The 24,990-nt window shown below is 39.1% G+C and overlaps 2 protein-coding genes and 1 long non-coding RNA gene across 5 annotated transcripts in view; 1 reads left to right on the plus strand and 2 right to left on the minus strand.

Moving 5' to 3' along the window:
- Positions 1 to 17,176, minus strand: part of LOC122985311 (receptor-type tyrosine-protein phosphatase beta-like) — a 45,540-nt gene extending 28,364 nt beyond the window's left edge. The window contains exons 1-7 of one of the 2 annotated variants that reach the window (XM_044355867.1): positions 15,978 to 17,176; positions 11,805 to 12,084; positions 6,507 to 6,818; positions 5,420 to 5,683; positions 3,758 to 4,021; positions 2,080 to 2,349; positions 736 to 1,002 (exon numbers count right to left, since the gene is read on the minus strand). In XM_044355867.1, the coding sequence (XP_044211802.1) occupies positions 736 to 1,002; positions 2,080 to 2,349; positions 3,758 to 4,021; positions 5,420 to 5,683; positions 6,507 to 6,818; positions 11,805 to 12,084; positions 15,978 to 17,033 (2,713 nt within the window). In that variant the 5' untranslated portion in view covers positions 17,034 to 17,176. Of the gene's footprint in view, positions 1 to 735; positions 1,003 to 2,079; positions 2,350 to 3,757; positions 4,022 to 5,419; positions 5,684 to 6,506; positions 6,819 to 11,804; positions 12,085 to 12,176; positions 12,683 to 15,977 lie in introns of those variants that run through there. The other variant, XM_044355868.1, reaches the window with a different exon arrangement.
- Positions 958 to 1,748, plus strand: LOC122985396. 2 transcript variants are annotated; one of them, XR_006404101.1, is made up of 2 exons: positions 958 to 1,056; positions 1,438 to 1,748. It is a non-coding gene; the product is annotated as an uncharacterized LOC122985396 (long non-coding RNA). The 2 variants fall into 2 exon arrangements; XR_006404100.1 differs by having other exon boundaries at positions 971 to 1,069.
- Positions 17,177 to 17,288: 112 nt separating the features above from the next.
- LOC122985355 (uncharacterized protein YMR317W-like) lies at positions 17,289 to 24,658 on the minus strand (the record flags this gene model as incomplete). The annotated part of the gene is made up of 3 exons (XM_044355940.1): positions 23,745 to 24,658; positions 20,535 to 20,936; positions 17,289 to 17,806 (listed from the first exon to the last, which is right to left on the minus strand). Coding segments are annotated over exons 1-3 (972 nt in total), but the record flags the coding sequence as incomplete, so codon positions are not given.
- Positions 24,659 to 24,990: the final 332 nt, after the last annotated feature.

Raw genomic sequence — 24,990 nt, forward strand, 5'->3', positions numbered from 1 at the left:
ACATTATAAATCTCTCTAAGAACCTCAGAACAAAGTCAAGAGGTTGTGATATGTAGCACGACAAGCTAGCAAAGCTGTAAACAGAACCGCTTTCCCGCACATGCTCAGTGGAGTCTGCCTTACACAGAACTACTCTCCTGAGACTGAAAACATGGTCGCTGTTTTTCATCTTTGGAGCCGTTTCTAAACAAACTAACGAGACCAAACTCTTCACAATGAACTGACATTTCACCCAGTGCAGCGGTGTGGATCACTGATGTGTTTTTAATAGTTTTTGGAAAACAATGGAGGTCTACGGCACAGAGGAACAAGATATATCAGACTTTGAATACACACACAATACTTGTTAGTAGATCAGTTCATTGTTGGTTTGGCTCTGCACAAGAGATTTGCTGTTAATAAGAAAAACACAGAACATCTCCAGCCTTGATATGAGTAGGCGATATCCTTTATCATAGAAAATGTAATTTTATATGGTAATAACTGATAAGTACCATGATATCATATATTTTCTGGAAAATCAATTGAAAAACCCTAAAAATATGTAGATGTGATATTAATTTAAGAAATAAAAGTGTAATAAAGAATTAATAAAAATCATCTCACAGTATGTAGCCATATCACCCAGTCCCAAGATATAATAATAATAATAATAATAATAATAATAATAATAATAATAATAATGATATACATTGCTAACACACTTTAAAAGTAAAGTAAATAAATAAATCTTACTGGTCCTTCCGGTCACAGAGACCGAGCTGCTCAGGTTGCCGCTGTTGGTCATCACGGTGACGGTGTACAGGCGTCCCGAGGTGAGGATGTTGAAGGTGCACTCTCTGGCCTCCCAGGGGAGGATCCTCTGAGCCAAGACGGTGGCAGAGTCCGCCAGTCTGAGGACCACCGTGAAGCCGTCCCACTCACCGGACGGTCGACTCCACAGGACGCTCAGCGTGGATTCATCAGCGTGACGGACGAGCAGCTGCTGGACGGGCCGAGGGGCTGCGGGCAGGCAGGTGAGGGGGGGTCGGGGGGTAACAGAGTATATTTACTCAGGTATACCTGTGAGGTACTTGTATTTTCATTTTATAAAACTTTATACTTCTACTCCACTACAATTCTACTACAATTCAGAGAGAAATATTGTACTTTTTACTGCACTTTGTACCACTTTGCACAATCTTTTATTATCTTATTAAGAGTATATAAAGTAGTTAAAATCAGCTGTTTATAATGCTGCCTATATATTACTGCATCAGTTTTAAGGATCCAATAATGATCCAGAACGAGTACTTTTATTTTGATACTTTAAGTACATTTTGCTGATAATACCTCAGTACTTGTACACAAAGGGGAACTGCAGTGATTTTCCACCTCAGTGTGTGTTTCCAGGTGCTCTGTGTGTACAAAATAGTATAAAATCTTTTATGTCTACAGAGGAAGCTGACGTGTAATCAGACAAACTGACTCATGTGACCTGAGTCAGCGTCTGTTGTGGCTGAAGACGACAAGTTTGAAAAAGGAAAGAAATCTGGGGGTGTGAAGTTAGAAAGAAGTGAGGTTATCAGACTCCTGTAGCCCCCTGCTCATCCCTGCTGGAGGCTAGCAGCTCCAGGATACATTAACCGCTACTAGCATTACACATCCTGATCTCCAGATGCATTGTGGGTAATGTAGGCACCATGCTTTGACAAGGAAGAAGAACGTGTGGGAAAAAAAAGACAATATCGCTGGTTCAGCTGCATCAATTTTCCATGACTCAGACAATGTTATTATGATAGTTATAGGACTATTTTAGGGAACATTGTGAATGCAGTGTTTTGTGTTTTTCTTATTTTTTCTGAAGTAAAGGTCTGAATACTTCTTCCAGCTGTGGTGGGAGAACAGAAAGAGGAAAAGAGGAGATACTTATTTTTATCTGATATTATTTCCTGCCATAAAAAACATGAAAGTGAAGGTTAAAGGTCAAACTATCAACAGTAATCTAAAGTGACTACCCTTCACTAAACTTGCCTTTTTATTACACTGCTGGCTTTATGAGGAGAAATCAAAGAGCAACATGTGTAAAAGTAAACTAACCCAGTCGTCCCTGGCAGTGCGCCGTGTTCCCCAGAACGCCGCTGTGAACGGTGACCTCAGCCCTGTAGAGGCGTCCGGGCACCAGGCCGAGGCCGAGGACGGGGAACGTGTACTGTCTGCTGGGTTTACCGATCGTCTCGTTCACCAGAGCCACAGAACCGTTCCACAGCAGCACACTGTAGTTCTCCCAGTCGCCTCTGGGGCGCGACCAGGTGACCTTCAGCACTCTGCCATCACTGGACATGGAGAGAGCCGACACCCGGTCAGGGACTGAAACACAACAAGAGGGAGGAGAGGAGTGATGAAAACCTTTTATTCTCTTGGTGATCATCACCTTGAACAAACTGTCCTATTTAATACTGTCTGTATGTGTTTTTAAATGTGTTTTTAAATGTGTTTTGTTGAGCCTTGTCAAAGGAAAATTTCTGTTACTTTGTGACAGAAAAAGGTTTTTTTATCTTATCTATCTTACCTCCAACAGAAATGTGTCAAAACTGGCATCAAATGCAGAATTTATATACAATAATTATACTTATTCTACGGTCAGATGGTTCCTGATTTAAATAATAATTTTTACCAGTTTTAGATTTTATTTTATTTAGACAAACTTGTGAAATTTAGTTTTGTAGAAACAAAAATGTTCATATTCCTCAAAGAGAGATGAAAATGGGCTCGTTTTAAGGTAAACAGTGAAGAAGAACAAAACACAAACTGTCACAAACTCTCTACACCAAAGAGGAAAAGTTCAGTTTGTTAATCAACCTGCTGTATTATTTATTTTAGCTCTATTTAGTTTGGACAAACTGAATTCTATTGTTGGGTTATTTACCCAAACTAAAGCTTGTTATAATCTACTCTTTTTTATGTCATGTTACATGTTTGTTATTGATTGTTTATAATATGTGTATCTTTTGAATATGCTCATTGTTTTGTACAAGAAACAATACGTTTGTGACAGTTTTAGCTAAAGCTTGTTGTGTGTATTCACTGAATCAGAATAACAGATCGCTACTGGGTGAAGTTAACTCAGAGTTGTATTGATGCTGTATTGACCCAAACTGGATAGAAATTTGATGCAGTGATTTTTGAGTGTAGCATCATAATACTGCAGCTTACTGTAACAGAAATAATAAAAACTTACTGAGCTGCAACATTTAAAACACAATAAATGAACAACTATAATAAAGTGGTAGGATGAGATGAGCCACTGCCTACTTAAGTATTTTTAACACTCTATGTTCCTGCTACGTTTCTATTACTATGATTTCTGTGTTGCAGCTTATAAACACAGGAGCCTCCCAGATAATTCAACAACACTAGACATTAATGTACTGGTGTGAATTGTTTAAAATTGTTTTTAAGAAATCATTTTTCTGTCACTTTGGTTCACGGCTCTAAATACTACATCACCATAAACCCCAGCTGCTGTTGCCATTGAGAAGAATCTAGTCATAGCGCTTCAATCACTGAATTCATCCAATTATTCAGGCCAAGAAGTTTATCTCAACAGAATGTGAAGCTCTGTGATTGGATCTTTTCTAACAGTTTTTTTGTTCTGATGATTCAAGCAGGAGTTTCACGGTGACCAGATAAGAAAAATGGACTTTTACCTCTAAAATAACTTCACATCTCTATAAAACAGCGTGAAGACCTGAACGTTCTCTGAACCGACACTAACCTGTCCTCCCGCTGGTCCTGGTCTCTGTGCTTTGTCCTCCAGCTGTGGTGCTGACAGACAGCTGGTAGCTTCGACCGGGGGTCAGTCCCCGGAACACCACCTGGGTGATGTTGGGAGTCAGGCGGAGCTGCTGAGGAGCGAATCCCGGAGCCGACAGGGTCGCCAGGTAGACGTCCACGCCCCCCTCAGGTGGCAGCCAGGAAGCCTGCAGAGTGTCTGAGCTGCCGTTGTTGTCCAGCTTCAAATCTGACACCTTCGCTGGGACTGAAGAGGACAGAGACAGTTTATTTCTCATGTTTTCTTTGAGACTCTTTTCTCCACACAGCACTTCCCTGCTACATGAATAATGTACAGTAGTTTATACTGAAGTGTTTTTAAATTAGACATGTCATGTAGAAATTATGTGCTTTTAAGTGACTTTGTGAAACTATTTTTTTAAAGATCCCCTCCAGACATAATGAAAATACTCTGCTTTGTGTCTGATATGATTTTTCCTCCAAAAAGTGTTGAAATCCGTAAAATTTAAAGTTTAAAATCCTTCTCCTTTGTGTTAAAATCCAGAATCTTTGAGCACAGAGAAGCTTCCAGCAGATGAATGTGAAAATAAAGTCTGCACAGAGAAAAGGACAACATCACAGCTAAGAAGCAACAAACACGGTTTTGGGGGGGGTTTTTTGGGTGGAAGAGGACTTACATTACTTTAATATTTGGGTCATGGCTCATAAAAAAAACATTTTGTTCCCAGTACAACATTTGGGAACTGAAGAATAGAAGGTCACAGCTCCAGAGGTATTAAACTGATAGTGTTGTTGGGTGGGAGAGGTTTTAGATGAGGCAACCAGCTGCTGTCAGAGGAAGGGTGGAGGGAGAGAAAGTCCTAAAATATCTTGGAAAAAACAGCATTGTGGCGCTGCTGCTGCTGCTGCTGCTGCTCCTGTAACAGAGCAGCCAGTAAAACAAAGAGCTGCAAACCATCAGCACTGACCTGTATGTGTCACAAACTGCCAATATTAAGATTTAGATTTTTATTTTAAGATAATTTACTGTAGTGTTGTGCAGAACTAATGGCCTTGACATTGCATACTGGAGATCATTCAAATTTAAACTAAGTACATGTTAAGCATTGATATAACATCTGTGGTCCAAAACTAGTTTGAAATAAAAATCTTTGGCTCTTTAACTGCCAGATGTTCCATCTTCTGTTAGCTTAGCTTTTTATAAATGTCGCCGTGCTGCCTGCATGTTTTCACAGTTTGTCAGCTGTTTGGTTGCTGCTTCTTGTCTAATTCTCAGTGGATTGTAGATTAATTTAGTCCATAAATCTGTAAACTAATTCAACTTCTGAACAAGAGATGTGATTGGCTGCTGAAGGAGACAGTTTTACTCATCAGGGGCCTACAGTGCGTGCAGCTCCTTCAATAAGACTTTGCATTAAAACAGTCATTCGTTAATTCATCCAGTCCATCTGTCACATTATCCTTTAGTTTTTACTCATTGACGAAAAATGTCAAATATTTCATCACTGCTTTAGTCACGTTTTTCGTCGTGAAAAAAGGGTCAACAAATAATTTTCATCATAATTTTCATTGACAAAATGAACAATGGAAAAATTAGGCGCTAAAAGAGGCTGAAAAGCTCTGCAGAGCTGCAGAGTTGATGTACCTGTGACGGCCTGTTTGAACGTGGAGCTCTGCAGGCCGACTGCTTCTGTTACCACGGTGACGTTGTACAGGGTCCCGGGCTGCAGGCTGTCCAGTGCTGCAGAGGTCACGGTGTTTTCTAGAGTGATGTTCCTTAACAGAACCCCGTCCTGATCCGTCAGCAGAACCCTGATCCGCTCTGTCCTGCCTGGACCGACCTGCCAGGAAACTCTGAGGCTGTGTGAGGAGGAAGACGCCACCTGCAGGTCGCTGACAGAGGAGGGAGCTGCGAGAAGGACACAGGTGTGAATGACCTAAAAACTACAGGTGTGACAGAGACCTGAAACTACAGACACCTAAAAACAACAGGTTTGAAAGAGACCTGAAACTACAGACACGTAAAACCTTCAGGTGTGAAAGAGACCTGAAACTACAGAGGCCTGAAACTACAGGTGTGACAGAGACCTGAAACTACAGACACGTAAAACCCTCAGGTGTGAAAGAGACCTGAAACTAAAGACATGTAAAACCTTCAGGTGTGAAAGAGACCTGAAACTACAGAGGCCTGAAACTACAGGTGTGACAGAGACCTGAAACTACAGACACGTAAAACCCTCAGGTGTGAAAGAGACCTGAAACTACAGAGGCCTGAAACTACAGGTGTGACAGAGACCTGAAAGTACAGACACGTAAAACCTTCAGGTGTGAAAGAGTTCTGAAACTACAGAGACCTGAAACTACAGGTGTGAAAGAGGCCTGAAACTACAGGTGCAAAAGAGACCTGAAACTACGGAGACCTGAAAATACAGGTGTGAAAGAGGCCTGAAACTACAGAGACCTGGAACTACAGGTGTGACAGAGGCCTGAAACTACAGGTGTGACAGAGACCTGAAACTACAGACACGTAAAACCCTCAGGTGTGAAAGAGGCCTGAAACTACAGAGACCTGGAACTACAGGTGTGACAGAGGCCTGAAACTACAGGTGTGAAAGAGACCTGAAACTTCAAAGACGGTCCAAATCAGACATTTTAAACCTGTCATTAGTTTTGAAACAGACAAAGAAACCAGGTGTTGAAGGTCACCTGCTTCTCTTTAACCGGCTCCTCACCTGTAGCTGCTGTGCTGTGGACAGGTGAAGCGCTCTTGTTCCCGGCTGTAGCCACCACACTTACGGTGTAAAGAGTCCCGGGGACGAGGGAGCTGAAGCCCGACTGTGGGGCTGCGGTGCCCATGATCCGGGTACTGCGGCCGGATCCAGAGCTGGTGTCCTTCAGAGTGATGTCATACCAGTCCACATGACCCGCAGAGCGAGTCCAGGACACCCGCAGACCCGTGGAACCAGTCTGGACCACAGACAGCATCTTATACTGAATCTGAACTGGATCCAGCTTGATGTCCAGCTGAGTTGGACCGACAGGGTCTAAGACAGGAGACAAGTGGACAGATTAGAGTCCTGATGGACGTCTGGACTCTTTGACCCCGTCTGATGCAGTTAGATGTGTGAAGCTGTTTGTCTGCCTGATAATCTGAAGACTTTGGTTTTCAAATGTGTTATCTACCTTTTAAAAGTCATCATGAGTTCATTTTGTAGTTGCGAATCATTGTAATACTATATACTATACTATATTATACTATACACTGTATACTATATATTATACACTATATACTATACTATACACTATATACTATATACTATACTATATTATACTATACACTGTATACTATATATTATACACTATATACTATACTATACACTATATATTATATACTATACACTATATACTATATACTATACACTATATACTATATACTATACACTATATACTATACTATATTATACTCTACACTATATACTATACACTATATACTATGTACTATACACTATACTATACACCATATACTATACTATACACTATATACTATACTATATTATACTATACAGTATATACTATGTACTATACACTATATACTATATACTATACACTATTTACTATACTATATACTGAAATGATTAGTCAACTGATTGGCAGAAAATTAATAAAAGTCACTGAATGATTTGAGTAATTTATCAAATAAAAATACCAAACTGTCACTGTTACCGGCTTCCTAATTGTGAGAATTTGCTTTTATCTTTTTAAATCTTTGCAAAATTTCACTTTTTCTTGACATTTTATCGACTAAACAATGAATCAATTAGAACAAAATAATCATTAACCCTACATAATACTTACAAAACATTAATATTTAAGATGGTACAATCAGTTCCAGTGTTTTAATGTTGATTCTGGAGAGTTATTGAACATTCCGACGGATCGAGATTCAAAACAATAAAAAAATAAAAACTGAACTTTTTCTAATATAATAATGGTGACAAATGTTCTTCCTAAGCAAGTTTCAAGAATTTACAAGTTGATTTTCATACCGCACAGATATACATGGAAAACAATGGATGCCCGGAAGGAAGGAAATCAATCCAAAAACTTTATAGTCTTGTTAAAAAGACACAATTTAGAGTTCTGCAGGATCTGATCATATCAGCAGATAAATGTTTTAGTTTTTCACTTCACCTGAACTAATGAACAACACTTCACCTTCTTCCATATTTCACTCTCAGCACCTCCTCTGTTCCTCAGCTGGATTATACAAAGCTTAATTAAATATGTTACAGGTCTCTATGTGTGTATGTGTGTGTTTGTGTGTGTGTATCCTGTCTTTGTACCAGCAGTAGTAGCAACGGTGATTTAAAAACTTGATAAGATTGTTTTAGCTGCGCTTTCGTTGGGAGATCTGCATGTGTGAGTCCGGACAGGAAAAAGAAAAAAAAAGAAGAAGGGGTGGGGCAGGACGGGGCTAACAGCCCCCCCGCACCACCCAGCACACAACTCAGTCTTGAACTCTGACTCTCTCATAATAATGGTTTCCTCTCTGAGGAGACTTCGTTGTTTCCTGAGGATACACAAACTCAACACTCTAATGGAGACCTTCAATACAAACTGATTTGTTCCTTAATGAGACACCAAAACTGTCACATCTACTCTGATCGCTGATAACAAAGTACAACGTAACTGAGTACACTCATTCAAATAAAGTATAATTTTCTGGTAATTGTACCTTACTTGAGCATTTACACTTTATGTTATTTTATACTTTATACTACCACAAGTTATTTGACCGCTGTAGGTACTAGGTTACACTTTATGGCCATAAATATGTGGACACCCCTGTCTTTTTTGTCACTTTTGTGTTGTGCCATTTCGTATGGAGCATTTTTTCGCCACACTATCACCAGACAAGAACTTCCATATTGGACAATATTACACATGATAATGTGTTTTAAATTCTTGCTGTCTAAAATACTTTCACATATAGGAAGAAACCTAATGCACACATTAGATTTCTTCTATGTTTTCTCTCTTAAAGTTTTTTTTAGGAAGTTTTTCCTTATTCATATCGAGGGTCTAAGGATAGATATTTGAATGTAGTTCTTAGGTGCTTGATTGATTACACAACTTACACAAAATTTCAGATAGATGATTCTGACAGTAAAATATTTCAGTGTTATAAATTCTGTTATTTAAATTTCAACATTAAATATTTGATAGTTCAATAGCTAAATTTCACATTTAGATATTCAGTTACTAATATTTATAGCCACTATTTGTTTCCATAGGTGTCCACATATGTTTGGCCATATAATGTACTTGAGTAACATTTTCTATACCACACATATGATCAGTTGATAAAATATTTTATATTTCTGTAGATTAAATTACCAAAAAGTATCGGACGAAATTTGATGAAGTGCAACATTAAGATGTTGTTTTAATAATTAGATCAGACTCTAAAATGAGTTCTATTACTTTTGATACTTATTGAAAATACTGATGTACTTTTGCTAAAGTCAAATTTTGAATACAGGACTTGTACTTATAATGGAATATTTTTTCACATTTTGGAATTTTACATTTACTTAAAGAGTAACTTCTCATTAAAAGTTATTATTCTCATCTCAGTTATTATTCTCATCACAAGTTATTATTCTCATCACAAATGACTATTCTCACCTGAGTTATTATCATCACAACTTATTATTCTCATCTGATTTATTATTCTCATCAAAAGTTATTCTTCTCATCAGTCATTACTTTCAACACAAGATTTTATTCTTATCGCAAGTAATTATTCTCATCCTTTCCCATCCTTCTCAACGTATCAGTAATGTGATGACCTGCTTATAAACCAGGTGTTTCCATTATTACTGGAAAACAGTTATGATCTACACTTTCTCCCCTTAAGAAATAATCTTCCCTTCACCTCTGCACAGAAGACAAAGTGAAATCTCAGACTCAGATTTCTAATCTATGAATCCTATAAAAACAAACGGTGTGAAGGCCTCCTGCATCCGCTGCTACAGAGGAACAATGTGAAACGGGAAGTGGCCCAGAGGAGTCTGGAAACAAACACTTGAGATTAGATGAACAGCATTGTTAGTGAGCTCTCTGCTCAGGACGCTCTGACAAACCTGCAGCTACAAACGCAAACCTCTGCTGGCAACGTGCGGACGCTGTGGCCTTGACTTTGTACTTTGTGGCCTTGACTTTGTACTTTGTTACAGAGAGGAGGAGGCAGGATGGAGAGGATGTCCCCTGCTGCTCACACTAATCTTTTCAGGGTTTTATCATCGATATGCAACAGCATCTTTAAATTAAGCTTTGGTAGCTTTTTTTTTTCTTATTCTTGCACATGTGAACAAATCACAGAGAGAAAATAAAACTTTCTATAAGCTCCTGTCAATTTCCACTGTTAGTTTCCTTCCACATTCATTATGTGTCACTTTTCTAAAGTTCTTAATTTAACAACATACAGACAGAATGTACACAAGTTAATTACAAAATAACATATAAAGGCAATAAAAATAGTAATAATTCTTGTGTTTTCCTGCCTCTGTACTGCACATATCCTGACAAATACCCACACATACACATACAATGAAAGAGGAAGCTGTGTATGTAATTAGTATCACTATAAATACTGTCATTACATACTGTATGTGATGTGAAGCAGACTAATATTATGAATGAAATTTTACTAAATCATATAAGCGTTTCTATCACATATTGTACAGATTGTAAAACACTGTGTGATTTTGTCTTTTATAAATTAAAGTGACTTGATTCAATGAGGCTGCTGTAATTTCTTATTCATGCTACAAAGTTTCCATATGGATACATGACAACATACAGTATCACTTACTGTTATTATAAGGGCTATAACTAAAGATTATTTTCATTATCGATCAATCTGCTGATTAATTTTAACATCTTAAAACAGTGAAAAATGTCTGTTACAATTTTCTAGAGCTCACTGAGATGTCCTCAAATGTCTTGTTGTACCTGATCAACAGTCCAAAACCCCAAAATATTCAGTTACTATCATGTAAACCCAAGAAAAAGCTACAAATGATCCCATTTCAGAAACGGGAACCAACAACTGTTTGGTATATTTGCTTGAAAAATTACTTACATGATTATTCAACTATCAAAATAGTTGCCAATTAATTTTCTGTCAATCAATTAATCAATTACTCATCGCAGCTCTAGTTGTTCATGATGGGAACATGTTGACATTTTAAACATACTATGTCAACATAGTTGAGGGTGTGGATTTAAATTTTCAGTTGTGTTTATAGCAGGTATAATTTATCCTCCAGGAAAAGGAATGCATTTAGATTGTATGTGATAGGACTGAAAGCTCTGGAACAGCTGCTAAATAGACCTTGTGGTGAGACTGATTGTTTACAACAAGAATGAACTTTTGATCTCAACATTTAATCCAAGATAGACGAGACTAAAGATCTCAGAAAAATGTAAATCTGAGCATCGACAATTAAATGACAGACTCCATCTGCTGTGGAAGATCATGTGATTGAAAGCTCCAGAACTGCGACTAATGGGCCTTGTAGTGAGATTGTTTTGTCAACAGCATTAAAGTAAATTGTATAAGTGCAGCATCCTTCATCAAATGACATTTTTGTTTGATCAGTTGAAACATATAATTCATAAATTTAGGTTTATAACGAGATAATTACATTAAATTTCATAACTACAACATAAATAACATTTAAACAGTAAAAACTTTTTAATCCTCCAATACTGTAGATCAGCTGCAGCTGTAAACTTTTAAGATACAGATTTTGGCAGATAATTAAGGATAATTAAGTAAACTATTCTGATATTTGTTTCATTTCATGTCAGTTCTTAACTTTTCTTATTGTCTCATAATCTCTCCATCACTGCAGATTATATATGGAGTAAAAACAAACAAACAAAACACCAAATACCAATTTTACACAAGAACAATTAAAATCAGACATCAGATCAAATGAATCCTCCAGGGTGGTTCTTACCTGTGCGCACTGACGCGTTGCTCCTCTCTCCATCCTTCTTGGAAATCACCGCTAAACGGTATAAAGTCCCGGGTTCCAGATCCGTGATGTGACAGATGAAGGTGTGACTGAGCTCTCCATGCGGCTCACAGTCTGTGCCATCAGCCCGGCTCTCCTCCTCAGTGAGCACGGTGAAGTTACAGAACAGAGCTGATGTGTTAAATGTCACAACAGCAGAGTTCGAGTCTGCGCTGATTTGTGTGAAGTTCACGGAGCAGCGGGGAGCCTCGGTGCTCTGAACCTGAAACAAGGACATGAAGACAGGAAATCAGTGACAACCTGCAGGATCTAATCATCAGTGTTTCAAAAAGAGACTCGGATCCTTTAACTCACCCCCTTCAAGCTCCAAAATAAACCGAGTATAAAATAACTTGTGGCGCATCTGAGCATCGCGGTCGCTCATTTAAATCCGTCCGTTCAGTTAACAAGAAACACACAGATGATATTTCAGGATTAGCTGACATAACTAGGATGTAAAGTTGGAAAAATGTGCCAGCGCTACACTAATGATCCACACGGGACGCGCGCGCTACAGTTTGGCACGTCGTGCGTAAAAGTGAGTCCAGTCTCCATCCACATCTACATCTTCATCCTCACAGCCTGCAGCATCACGTTGGACCGGTGCGTTACATCAGCTCCAGTGACAGAATCAAAACTAATATCACCAGTTTCGTTTGAAAAAGCCTCACAGTTAGTTTCTCCACATTTCTCAAACAGCTCGGACTCTTTTCTCTTTCATGGATAATCGATCTGTAAACTTTCACTGAACTGAAACAGAAGCAGGCGGGCTCTCTGCTGCAGCAACCCCGCCCTCCCTTCCTTCCTGCCCGCCTCAGACTTTCTCTGATGACCTTTAGCATCAAACTGTGCTCCATCCATCAGTGCATAATCTACTGTTATTATTAAGGTTGAATAAGAGTTATGCAACCAGGAAGCGGCTTCAGATCCAGAGACAAAGCTCTAACAATAGATATGTGAACATTCATTCAGAGAAAGAATTTCATCAAAGAGGGAGCAACATGATCACTTATGAAAGGTTTAATCAGTCAGTGTCTGTGTGTCAGTATAAACTGTAGACATCAAACCTTTAATTTCTCCAGACTGTTCATATAATTCACAGCAAAAGCAGAATTCAGATATGTTGCTTAAGTAAACATGGCAGCACCACAGTGTAGAAATATTCTGTTGCACTGACTGAAGTCCTTGTTTCAGCTGTTTTCAATATGCTTCACAATCACAGACTCATCCTCAGCTGTGCAACTGGTAACATCCAATCACATTCATTCAGGTGTACAAGTACACATATTTTAACCTGACAGTCACATTTACTCATTTTGCAGATTTCACTCCTGCCGTTTGCTGCTGCAGCTGACAAATCAGTGCTCCTGGTTTCTGACTTTATTAAAGGGGACATATCCTGCACATTTCCAGGTCTATATTTATGTTCTGGGGCTCTACTGGAATATCTTTGTATGACTTACAGTTAAAAAAAAATCCTTATTTACTGTATCTTATTGCCCTTTTACACAGCCTCTCTGATAGAGGCTGTTTTAATGCCTGTCACTTTAAGGCCCCCCCTCCCGATCACTCTGCTCTGATTGGTCAGCTTCTGGGAGCTGCAACATGGCTGACTTCCGGAAACTCGGGAGGCTACATCAACAACCATGAAACAAACTATAGTGGCAGGATTTCACTACTTTTTCTTGTTATTTATTCAAAATGTCAACTTCTCAAATATGAACGCCTCACAGTTTGGGAATCTATAATGAACCTTTTTTTTTTTTGCTGTTTTCTGAAATTTCAGAAATAATGAAGCAATGAAGCAAACAAACAAACAAAAATCTTAACTTAAGGTCACTTATTAGCTTTTTTCTGGAGCTTTCAATTGCCAATTGCATCTCATGGTCTCCATCTACGGATGGAGTTTGCCAAGGTTGTCATGGAGATGTCTTCATATAGGATCAGAGTGATACTGAAGTCATGACGACAGTTGATCAATCCCCATGGAAACTGGGCAACATTAACAGATTAATCAATAAGGACAATAATAATAATAACAATAATAATCATCAGTTGTAGTTCTCTGTCACCTTCGCTGCACCTGAACACTGATCTGTTTATCACAGTTTCCTCTGATGATTCTTCATGTCTGTAGTTTCCCGCCAGGAAATCATCTTTTAAAGCGTCAAACTATTCAGACGGATGAAGATGACTTTTTTTTTGTCTTTATAAACAAAACCTCATCATCACAACGTCCCTGTTTTCATTCTGACTGGATGTTCATCTCTCCACATGTTTCCTGTCAGACTCACTACTGTACATATCAAACAAAGGTAGAAAAAACAAAAGAAAGAAACAAAGTGAATAATGTCAAATTTCTAAATGTCTGCTGTTTAGGTGAGAAGAAATGTTTCTGTTAACGTTTAAACTGGACTAGAATATTTAATTCTGACATGAAACATAAAGATAAATATGTGCTGATTTATGGTTCAGACACTGAGACCGACGACAACATCACAATCACTTTATGTTTCTTTGTTTCTTCAGTCTGCACGGTATCTTCCACACGTTTGTTCCAAATAAAAACACTTTGTTTATTCTTTTAAACTGCTTCGTCAATCTTTCAAAGCGTCTTTGATGTTAGCCACAGGATTCTGAAGCTTTGAAATGTGTTTCCTGTTCACTGCTGTCTGCTATTTCTGTTATTTACTGAAACTATTAAATCATAAACTAGTTACAGGAAGTCTGGGTGAGGCAGACTGAGATCAGCCCGTTACAGTCATCCAGCTAACGTGGGCAGTGGTGGACCTAAAGGTCAGAAAGGGAACCGGAAGGTCATCGATTCAATTCCCGGACCGGCAGGATAAATGTGGGTGGGGAAAATGAAATCATAACCCCCACTTAAGGTGGCCTTAAGCAAGGCCCTTAACCTAAAACTGCTCAGTCATCAGCTGATTAGACTGTGGTTGTACTGGGCAGCTTCCAGGTATGAATGTGTGTGACCGTGTGAAACAGGGCGTTCCTATAAAAGAGACGCTTCCTCTCAATGAAACTTTCCCAAAGGTTAAAAAAACATGTCTCTTCAAACCTTTAATGGAAAAATTATCCCAAAACTCAACACTGAGACACGTCAGAGGAAGTGAAATTACTTACTGACACACACTTTGAGTCTAGCTCACAGAGCTACGCTACTAGCATGACTAAAAATATTGATTAGTAGAGTTTGGAGGTTCTCATTGGCTTCGGCTTTTAGACATGGTGGTGTTATGGTAAAAATGCTAAAGTTTTAGCAGCTGCTAATACAGATAAGTTAGTAACAACACAGCAGTTCCTAAAGGTGCTGATAGAGACTGAAAAATGTATTTAACAAACAGCAAACACAAGCTAAGTTTCCAACCAAATGTAGCGCAAATTTTAACCAAAGAATATCAAATTCAAATTAATATTAGGAGTTGGTTCATCGAGATAAACAGCTGGTGGCGCTAATTTTCCAGTTGGTGCCATTAAACTGTTGCGGAAGAGGACACAACAAGATGACGTCATTAAAGGAGCGGCAGTCAAAGCTCAAACGATGGAAAACATGATGGAAATGTGACATTTGTGTTTGTTTCATGTATTAATTTGAGGAACGTTACCACCTAGCTTTGTATTTTGTATTTTGTACAATATTGTACTTTTTTTTTTGCTTTGTACTGTTTGTTGTTTTGCTGTTGTATGTTTTGATTGCGAGGGACTACGCATGCAAATTAGCTTCAAGCTAACTCCGGTGCAGTGCGTCTTTAATGTTTAAAACTGCACACTGTCCCAATCAATAAATCAGATCAATTCAATCTCCTCATCGCTCCACACAGATCTGATGTTTTCACCTCTTCAGTGGAAGCTTAAGTGACGTTTAAGTCACATGATTCATGTACGTCATCAACCAGTCTGAGTCTGTTTACATTTGCTTTTTATCCACACAACAACTTTTACATCTCAGACAACAACAAACACTTTTTATAGATATTTTGGGATTTTTTTCAAATTCTCGGTGTTGCTACTCACGTTTTTTATGCACAAATTGAAATTGCAAATAAAAACAGGTGGATGGAAACAAATCTCCAGACGCAAACGTAAAGCAACAGGTATACTTACAGGTGTGGTGGTGGTTAATTCTGACGTCGTCGTCGTCTGAAGCGTGGTTGTTGTAGTTGGAGGAAGAGGTGTGGTTGTTATCGCTGTGGTACTGGTTGTGGCGGTCGGAGTGGTAGCTGCTGTGGTTTTGATGGTAGTTGTGACAGGTTTGGTGGTAGCGGGGGTGGTTACGGTTGGAGTCGGGGTGGTTATGGTCTGTGTGGTTGCCATGGTTGCAGTTTCAGTGGTAGTGGGTGTGGTTGTGGTTGTAGTGGAGGTGGATACAGGTGTAGTAGTGGGTCTGGTTGTCGGTGTGTCTGTTGGAGTCGTGGGTGGGACCGTTGGCGTCGTGGGTGGGACTGTTGGAGTCGTGGGTGGGACTGTTGGCGTCGTGGGTGGGACTGTTGGAGTCGTGGGTGGGACTGTTGGAGTCGTGGGTGGGACTGTTGGCGTCGTGGGTGGGACTGTTGGCGTCGTGGGTGGGACTGTTGGCGTCGTGGGTGGGACTTTTGGAGTCGTGGGTGGGACTGTTGGCGTTGTGGGTGGGACTGTTGGCGTCGTGGGTGGGACTGTTGGAGTTGTGGGTGGGACTGTTGGCGTTGTGGGTGGGACTGTTGGAGTCGTGGCTCGGACTGTTGGAGTCGTGGGTGGGATTGTTTGTTTTGCGGTGATGATCCTTCCTGAAGCAGTTGGGGACGTCGGTGGAGCTTGTTGAGTCGTGGCGCTCACTGAGATGCTCGGATAAACCGTAGAGATCGTCAGCGTGGTCGAAGTAACCGCAGGTGGCGTTCGGGAAGTCGTAGGCGGGGGACGAGGGGTGGACGGCTGAGACGTCTCAACGACTGATGTGGATTCGGCTGTGGAAGGCATCTGAGTGGTTGTAGGAGGCGTAGCAGTGGTGGATGCAGGTGACACGTTGGTCTTAGTGTGTTTTATCTTCTCGTCAGTAGTTGAGTGAGTCGTAGAAGTGGCGGTTTGGTCGGAAACAGAAACAGCAGATACACCAACAGAAGCATCAGAGGACGGAGACGAAACCTCAGAAATGAGTAGAGAGTCTGTGTTGCTGCTTGTGTTCATGTGCGAGGAAACTGTGGAGGGAACCAGAGTCACAGCTGCAGTTTCAGGGTCAGGCCCTGTAGACGAGGAGGAGGAGGAGGAAGAGAGGGAAGAGGAGGACGAGATGGAGGAGGAGGAGGAGGAGGAAGAGGAGGACAAGACAGAGGAGGAGGACGAGGAGGACAAGACAGAGGAGGAGGAAGAGAGGGAAGAGGAGGACGAGATGGAGGAGGAGGAGGAAGAGAGGGAAGAGGAGGATGAGATGGAGGAGGAGGAAGAGGAGGACAAGACGGAGGAGGACGAGGAGGACAAGACAGAGGAGGAGGAGGAGGAGGAGGAGGAGGTAGAGGTGGAAACGTCTTGTTCTCCTGACGGCGTCTTGGCTTCAGTCCCGACCTCAGGGACATTTCTAGCCGATGACGCACTCTCCAACACCTCCGTGGATCGGTCGGTCGTGAACGCAGCCGGACTCGACGAGTAAACATGGCTGCTGTTGAACCCTGACCGCTCCGTGACCGACGACGATGAAACGTCAGGGTTAAAGTCTGCCGTTACCGACCTCCTGGTCCGAGGTTTGTTGATGTCATTTACATACAACGACGCTTCGTTAGTTATTGAGCTGTGGATCTTCGTGGTTGTGACCTGTCTGGCGGTCCTGTGGGTTTTTACCGTGTTTGATAATCGTTCGTTAGTGACAGTTATGGCGGGAGTTTTGATGGCGTAGTTTTGATGGCTGGTGATTCCCAGGGGTTTATGTGTGGATAAGTATAACGTGGTGGAGACAGGAGTTGTGCCTGAAAAATAATCAAAAAAACAACCTGAGTGATTTAAAAGACAAAACACAAAACAATGATTGTTTCCCTCAGTGATACTTATTCTTTTAAATATGTATCGTACAATTCATGCATTCTAAACTCTTAGACATATTGCAGAAAATAACTGGTTGTCACTTATCATTGAATTGTTTGTTTTGTTCTATCCGAGGTTAGCGCTGTACACTTTTGACATGTTTCCTGATTGTGTTTTGGCAACGTGTCAATCCCAGAAACAATAGTAGCAGTGCCTCAAGTGGCAGTTAAAGGATCAGTCCAGTGTTTTATATTTTTCTTATTATGATCGAATCCCATGTGCAGCACCAACCCGACAATGTGTTGGCACGTCTCTCAGTACTTTCCTCCTTTCATACTCTGTCTGCATCTCTCAGCTCCGAGCCCATTGGTTCCTACTAAAGACGTAATTATTTTAAAATACCTCACAAATATATAGTTTCATATTTTAGAAAGTCTCAGTAATTTCATAAAACAGATACACAAGCAATTAGGGCTGCATATCTGCCACATTTATAGTCTTTTTTAGCATCAAATTCCCTCTTTGTGTTTCCTCGGACAGTGTTTCCCTGTTGAGCTGCAGGTGGAAGTATAGTAACAAAAAGAGGGACATTGGCACTAAAAAGACTGTAATGTTGAAAGATATCTACTTGATTTGACTCATTTGGATGCTGAAGCTTCATATTAGCTTCAGATAAACTTTTAAATACATTTTTGCACAGAAGGAGGACTGTGGATTTTGTCCTCCATCACTTCCATTGTAAGGTCATTATGAAGGGATCTTCTAATGGTCAGTATGAACAGGAGGAATGATTACAGCAAGTGTTTCAGTGTTCATTTGGGCTCCTGATTATTGTTTTAAGACATACTTAAAAAATTATGAACCCGTCCTTTAATCTTTTAGTCTTAAAAATGGCAGAAAAAAGTGAAAAATGTCGTCACAATTTCCCAAAATCTAAATTAAAATATTACAAAGTGTCATTTTATTCGACCAAAAGTCCAAAACCCCAAAATATATATGTGTTTATTTTCATATATGACAAAGAAAAGTGTCAAATAGTCACATTTAATAGTGAAATTTTGGCATTTTTGCTGGAAAAATGTTGATTATTCAACGATCAAAACAGTTGACAGTTTTCTGCAGATAAACTAATCAATTTAAGTATGTTAGCTCTACACACAAAACTTGTTAGTAGATCAATACATTGTTGGTTTGGGATTATTGATCCTACATTCATTCTCAGCCTAATGGGGGAGATCTAATGAATGAATTCAGATTCAAATAACTAAAAAAGTGGAAAAAACCAGTTGATTCTAGAAAGTGATCAAGAGTTTTAGTGTTTTTTGACCAAAGTGTCAATGAAAGTTTTTGGATTTCACCATTTAAACTCGCAACGGTACCTCTGGATGACATCATATCGTACAAAACATCAGGACCTTCTCTGGCATGTTGGCTGAGATGTTCTCGGCCTTGAGCGCCTCTGACAGGAAGAACACTGCTGATGTTTTTCCTGCCTGACTGAGTGAACTAACGGCTCCGACAATGTCAGAGGTCAGGATGAGGAGTGGACGAGTCTGTGAGTCAATGAGACTTCTCTCTCTCTCTCTCTCTCTCTCTCTCTCTCTCTCTCTCTCTCTCTCTCTTTTATTCTATTACTTCTTTCTTATTTGCACAAATAAAACAAACAATAACACATAATAGAAAAGGACTTTTCTGTCCATATTCTAAAATAAATGAGTGTTGTTACATTGTTATTAATGAGTTATTAATTATAGGGTTATTTTTATAATCCATAAATAAATATATACTAGAAATAAAGTTTTTGAAATGGCGCAACTTGAAAGTGAGTAGGAGATGGAGGAGGGGGGATCATGTTATATTGATACAGAACTTTAACTTTAAAGGGTAACGACACACTAAATCAGTTTTTTTTACACTGCACACATAATAACAGGTTTATGTTGGAATATGATGTTAGTACAGGTGATTTTTCCAACAACACACGTATTGTGTGTAAAAACTACTTTTTCTAGCTTATCTCTGTCTGCTTGGATTTGAAAATTCAGTTCAGCCGAATCCTCTCATCGTGACCTAAAAGGCGAGACGAGGCCGCCGAGGTTTATTTCATCTCAGCTGCCACGCCGAGTATAAATATATCTTAACACTGATAACTGTCGCCTCAGTTTGTGCCTCTCACACAAAGCTGCTGGTAGTGTTAATAAGCCTGAAAAGAGACGGCAGAGAGGCGACGTCGTGCAACACATGAGCCGCTGATAAATAAGTGTGCTGTATTCAAAGCTTTACAAGATATTCAGGGCCGATGACGTTAACAATGATAAACAGCAGGGCCACGGCTACGTACTGACACTCCCCCCACAGACAGCTCAGCTACAACACAGAAAGTTTCACAAAAGGGCCATGAATGTGTTTCTAGTGACAGTCAAAGCTCCTGCAGACACAGAGAGTCTAACAGCAGCTGTTCATGGCTGGTTAGCTCTACATCTATTCATGCTACGCTGAGCGGTGGTCAGTTTGTGACCCCTGACCCCCTGACGCCCCCTACAGTCGTCCTGAGGGAGGGAGCTAACAGAGTTTGACTGTGTAGTTACCCTTTAAATATATATAAAAGTTTCATTTGCAGGAAATGGTTTCCCCGGTCAACATCACACCTGTGATGCTGCCGTCTCCTCTCACCTGTCTCGGGACATAAAAACTTCATCAGCTGATTCCCTCCTGAGTCCACCTCATATTGGCTCCAGTCCGAATACTGCGAGTTTCCTCTGATCACCACGCGCGTCCCCTGTTTCTTCAGGTACATCTGCGCCCCAGCCAATCCGAACGTTCGTTTCTGGCTGTCGCATTTCCACGCCGGAGCCGCGCTGCAGGGCCTCAGGTAGGCCAGGCGGGCGTGGGCGGGCAGGCGGGGGTTCGGATCCGCCCACAGACACAGAGAAGACTGAGTGTGCATTAGCCTGTTTTCGCCCGACCACGCCCACTGCTGTGCGGGGTTAGTGATGTCACACCGACCCAGTGCGACCACCTGTTGGTGGTTCAGCAGACACAACTTCCTCGGGGTCAGCATGATGAGGAAACCCGCTGAGGAGACACAAGGTCACAGTTTATTAAATCCAGAACTACCTGTGTTCATATGTTCACTCTCGATTAATCTGCCGATTATTTTCACAATTAATGAATTAATCTTTAAGTCTATAAATGTCCATAAAATGTTGTGTAACATTCAAAAGTGCTTTATTTGATCAAAAGTCCCAATAATAAGTGAAATTTTGGCATTTTTGCTGGAAAAATTGCGAATATTTCATGAAAATCTTCTAATTTTTTGATGATAAACTCATCAATTAAGTGATAGCTTCGGCTGTAAAGCCGATATCTGTTAGCAGATGTCAGTTCAACTAAATCTAGTCATGCTAATAGTTTATGTGCTGATATTTTCTGCCGCCGCACCGATACGATGAAAACCTCAACAGTAACTGATTTAAGATATTTTCTACTGAAGAGTCTGTTTAAAACCAGCAGACAGCGACGTCTGTGGATCATTATGAATCTTCTCCTATGAAGACATATTTTAAATTATTACAGCTGTGTTTTACTGTATTGTTTATCTGTTTGTACAGCAGCTTCAATTTACGGTTGCTGACAAATAAACGCTTATATCTGCTAACAACTACATTATAGTGCATTATAGAGCATTTATTAAATGTTTATATACTGATTATTAATGATAAATGAAGGGACTTAAATACTTCTTGTGGTTTTTGACTGTTTTTATTCTTTTTTCCTTCTTTACCTGTTTTAGTTTAAGAGTTAGACTCAGTCTTATTGACATAACTTTATTTAGTCTGTCAGTTGAGATGAGGGGGGGGGTTTATCCTCACAGTGAAAACTGATGAATCTGTATGTTTTTATCACTTGTGGACTGAAAATATTGTTCAGAAGTTTTAACTGCTGGACACAAGATGTCCTCCTGCTTCACTGTAAAGTCCATTTTCAGTAACCTGCATACTGAACAACAACTGGCTCCAAAATTGTTGTGACGTCACAAATAATGCTCGTAAGTAAACTCAGATTTTAGGTGAGAAACTTCAGTAGATGGATGTAAAAAAAAAAACAAACTCTGCACAGAGAAGTTCAAACATCCGACTGAAGGAAAAAGAAGAAACACGTTTTTAACTGAAGGCGTCTTTAAGTTTTCTGGAGATAATTATGAAATTTGTTGTTAACTTACAGAGAAAACAGCTCTGCAGTTATATGTTTGAGTTCAGTGGTTGTGTTGAGTCCTTGTAAAAAATATATATAAAAATCACCATATAAACTCAAGTAAATATGAACTTATTACTCATTTAAACATTATTCTTTATGTAACATTTGGTTGTATGTTTTCTTGTAAACACAGATAAGTAAACTTCCTTTCTGGGAACCTTCCTGAAGATTTACAGTAACATTTCTGTTCCTTTTATAGAAAGTTAAAGGAAACTAGAGTCAAATGTTATCAAAACTTATAAATAACATTTTAGATACGAGGAATGACTGAGTGTCATGATCATACATATGAGTCACTGATGTTTTGATTTTTAGTTACTGAGGGATACAAAAGTTTAACAGGAAATAATAAAGTGTTAGTCAATAACTCTACATGTTTGTTTCCTGCAGTTTTCACCAACATCTCAACCGACCTACGCTCCTTTTTAAATGAAGGGCACTTCCTGTTTGAACACCATCACTTTCTGTTTGAGTAAAAGTCAGCATTTTTTTCATCTTTTTCTTTTTTTTTTTTTTAAACATTTTTCACATCACAGCACCAAAAACAAACCTGCTGCATCATTCATATTTAAATTTACAATCGAGATGTTTTATACTATGTGTCACTTATTGTTTCAGCAAATAAAACTGTTCTGTACTCAGATATTTGAGTAAAAGCAGAATAAAATACGTTAGAAGTCCTGAACTTTTACTTGATTAAACATGCACACGTACTATGAACAAGATTAAAGTATTAAAAGTAGTTATTATACAGCAGACTGGTTCCTGTTTAACACTGGGATATTATTACTGGTACATTCATGTGTTTAATGTTGTAGCTACTTTACAAACTCTTGTGTACTTTAATAATATGAAGAAGAACTTAACACTCATCTATTATCTTCAGCCTGTTAATAGTTTCACTCTGTTTTTATTATTTCTGTTCTCTGTGAAATGCTGTTATGTTTTTATGATTTATATCCATAAATTATTTATTTTATTCCACAATTCTTTTTAAAAATCATCTTTTTCTTTTTTTAAATGTACGCTATACATAAATTGACTTCACTTTATTCATATAGCACGGATTAAACACAAGGTTTTACAATACAAAAAATACAAAAGAGTAAACAGTAAATGAAATCCAAAACGTATCAGATAATAATACAATGCATCATACATTATAAGCAAATCGTTGAGTTTATATGTAAAATCTGAATCTGTGAAGTCATCAGTGACTGAAATGAATGTACTTGAGTAAATATACTAAGTTACTTTCCACCACGGTTTGTATTATTTTAGATTTTAAACCAATTTAATGTCTAATAGCTGTTAATCTATTACAGAATCCAGTCATTATATCTTCATTTATACCAAACAGCAGCTCGCACGGCCTCCTCATTTAACACACACAAACAACTACTTTACTTTAAACGTTCACAGTGAAGTTACTGGTTTTATTTTCGTGCTACTTCACAGCACAGATCAGAACAAACAGATCAGCCGAAATAAGTCTTGGTGAGGTAAGATCACACAGGTCACACATGAATACACTGCTTCGTATACAGCTCATGTTAGACTGAGCTTTCTTCTTGTTTGTCTTCTCTCGGTTTGAATCTTTCCCGATAAACAACCAGCAGTACTTACATGCACAGCTGAACCTCAGAAGTAGAAATAAAACCAAAATTAGGACGTCCATGTTTCTCTGCTGCTGTTTGGTGCGTCTGCCAGCTTCAGATGAGCAGAGTAGAAGTGCTGAAGGGAAGTGCGTCTTTAGGGGGAGGAAAAAGTCAGCCAGCAGCGCTTCCTTCTATTCAATTGTTCTGCAGGATTCATAGTGAAGGAGCGCGTGGTGACCAGCGTGGAAATCCTCTTCTCTCGGAAATACCACAGTACATCCCAGATGTTCAGTTTGTACTGATGAAGCTGCTGCAGAAAACATTCAGCAAAACAGCACAGATGCTTCAGATGCTTTAAATGAAATAATACACAGAGAGAATAAGATGATGATCTCATGCTTTGTTTTATTTATTAGGATTTAGTTTCAAATCACATATGAGATAAAACTGAAAATTCAAAGCCAGTTTATTTGCATAAAGTTTGACAAGAAATACTTTAAAATCAATGCATAAACATTTAATAAATGACTAATAACTCAATATAATGTAGCAGATATGAGGTCATTTTTAAGTGTTTGTTAATGTACAATATTTGTCAATAAGCATAACTTATCCTGTAAAGACAGTGGACATGCAGCAGGGCAACATTCAACAAACTAACAATAAAATCATATACATGAGAATGTTAAAAATACCCACAAAGTAAAACTAAGCTAAAAACAAAACATCTTAAAGTGTGAGAAGTATGCAAGTCAGAAGTTAAAGTAGTCAGTAGAAACTCACTAATTACATGCAAAAAAAAAAAACAACAACCTCATAATATTATTTTCATTGCACCTGAATGTACAAAAATATTAATAAATATAATAACTATTTCTTTAAAACAGTGTTTTCACAAACAGAAAGCTAATAAGCTAATAACAGAGGACCAGTGTGTAAGATTTAGGGGGATCTTAATTAGTATATAATCACCTGGAAATAAGAATCATTGTGTTTTCGTTACCTTAGAATGAGCCTTTTATAGCTACAGAGGGAGCGGGTCCGCCATGTTTCTACAGTAGCCCAGAATGGACAAACCAAACACTGAATCTAGGGAGGGACTTTCACATCTTTTTTCGCGGCCACCAGTTGGTTGTAATCTGCAACTTCACCACTAGATGCCACTAAATCCTACACGCTGGTCCTTTAAGTTAATCGGCAACTATTCTGATAATCAATTAATTGTTTGGAGTCTTTTTTTTTTTTAAAGAAAAAATGCCCAAATTCTCTGATTT

This window comes from Thunnus albacares, chromosome 7, assembly GCF_914725855.1.
Source record: "Thunnus albacares chromosome 7, fThuAlb1.1, whole genome shotgun sequence".
Lineage (NCBI taxonomy): Eukaryota > Metazoa > Chordata > Actinopteri > Scombriformes > Scombridae > Thunnus > Thunnus albacares.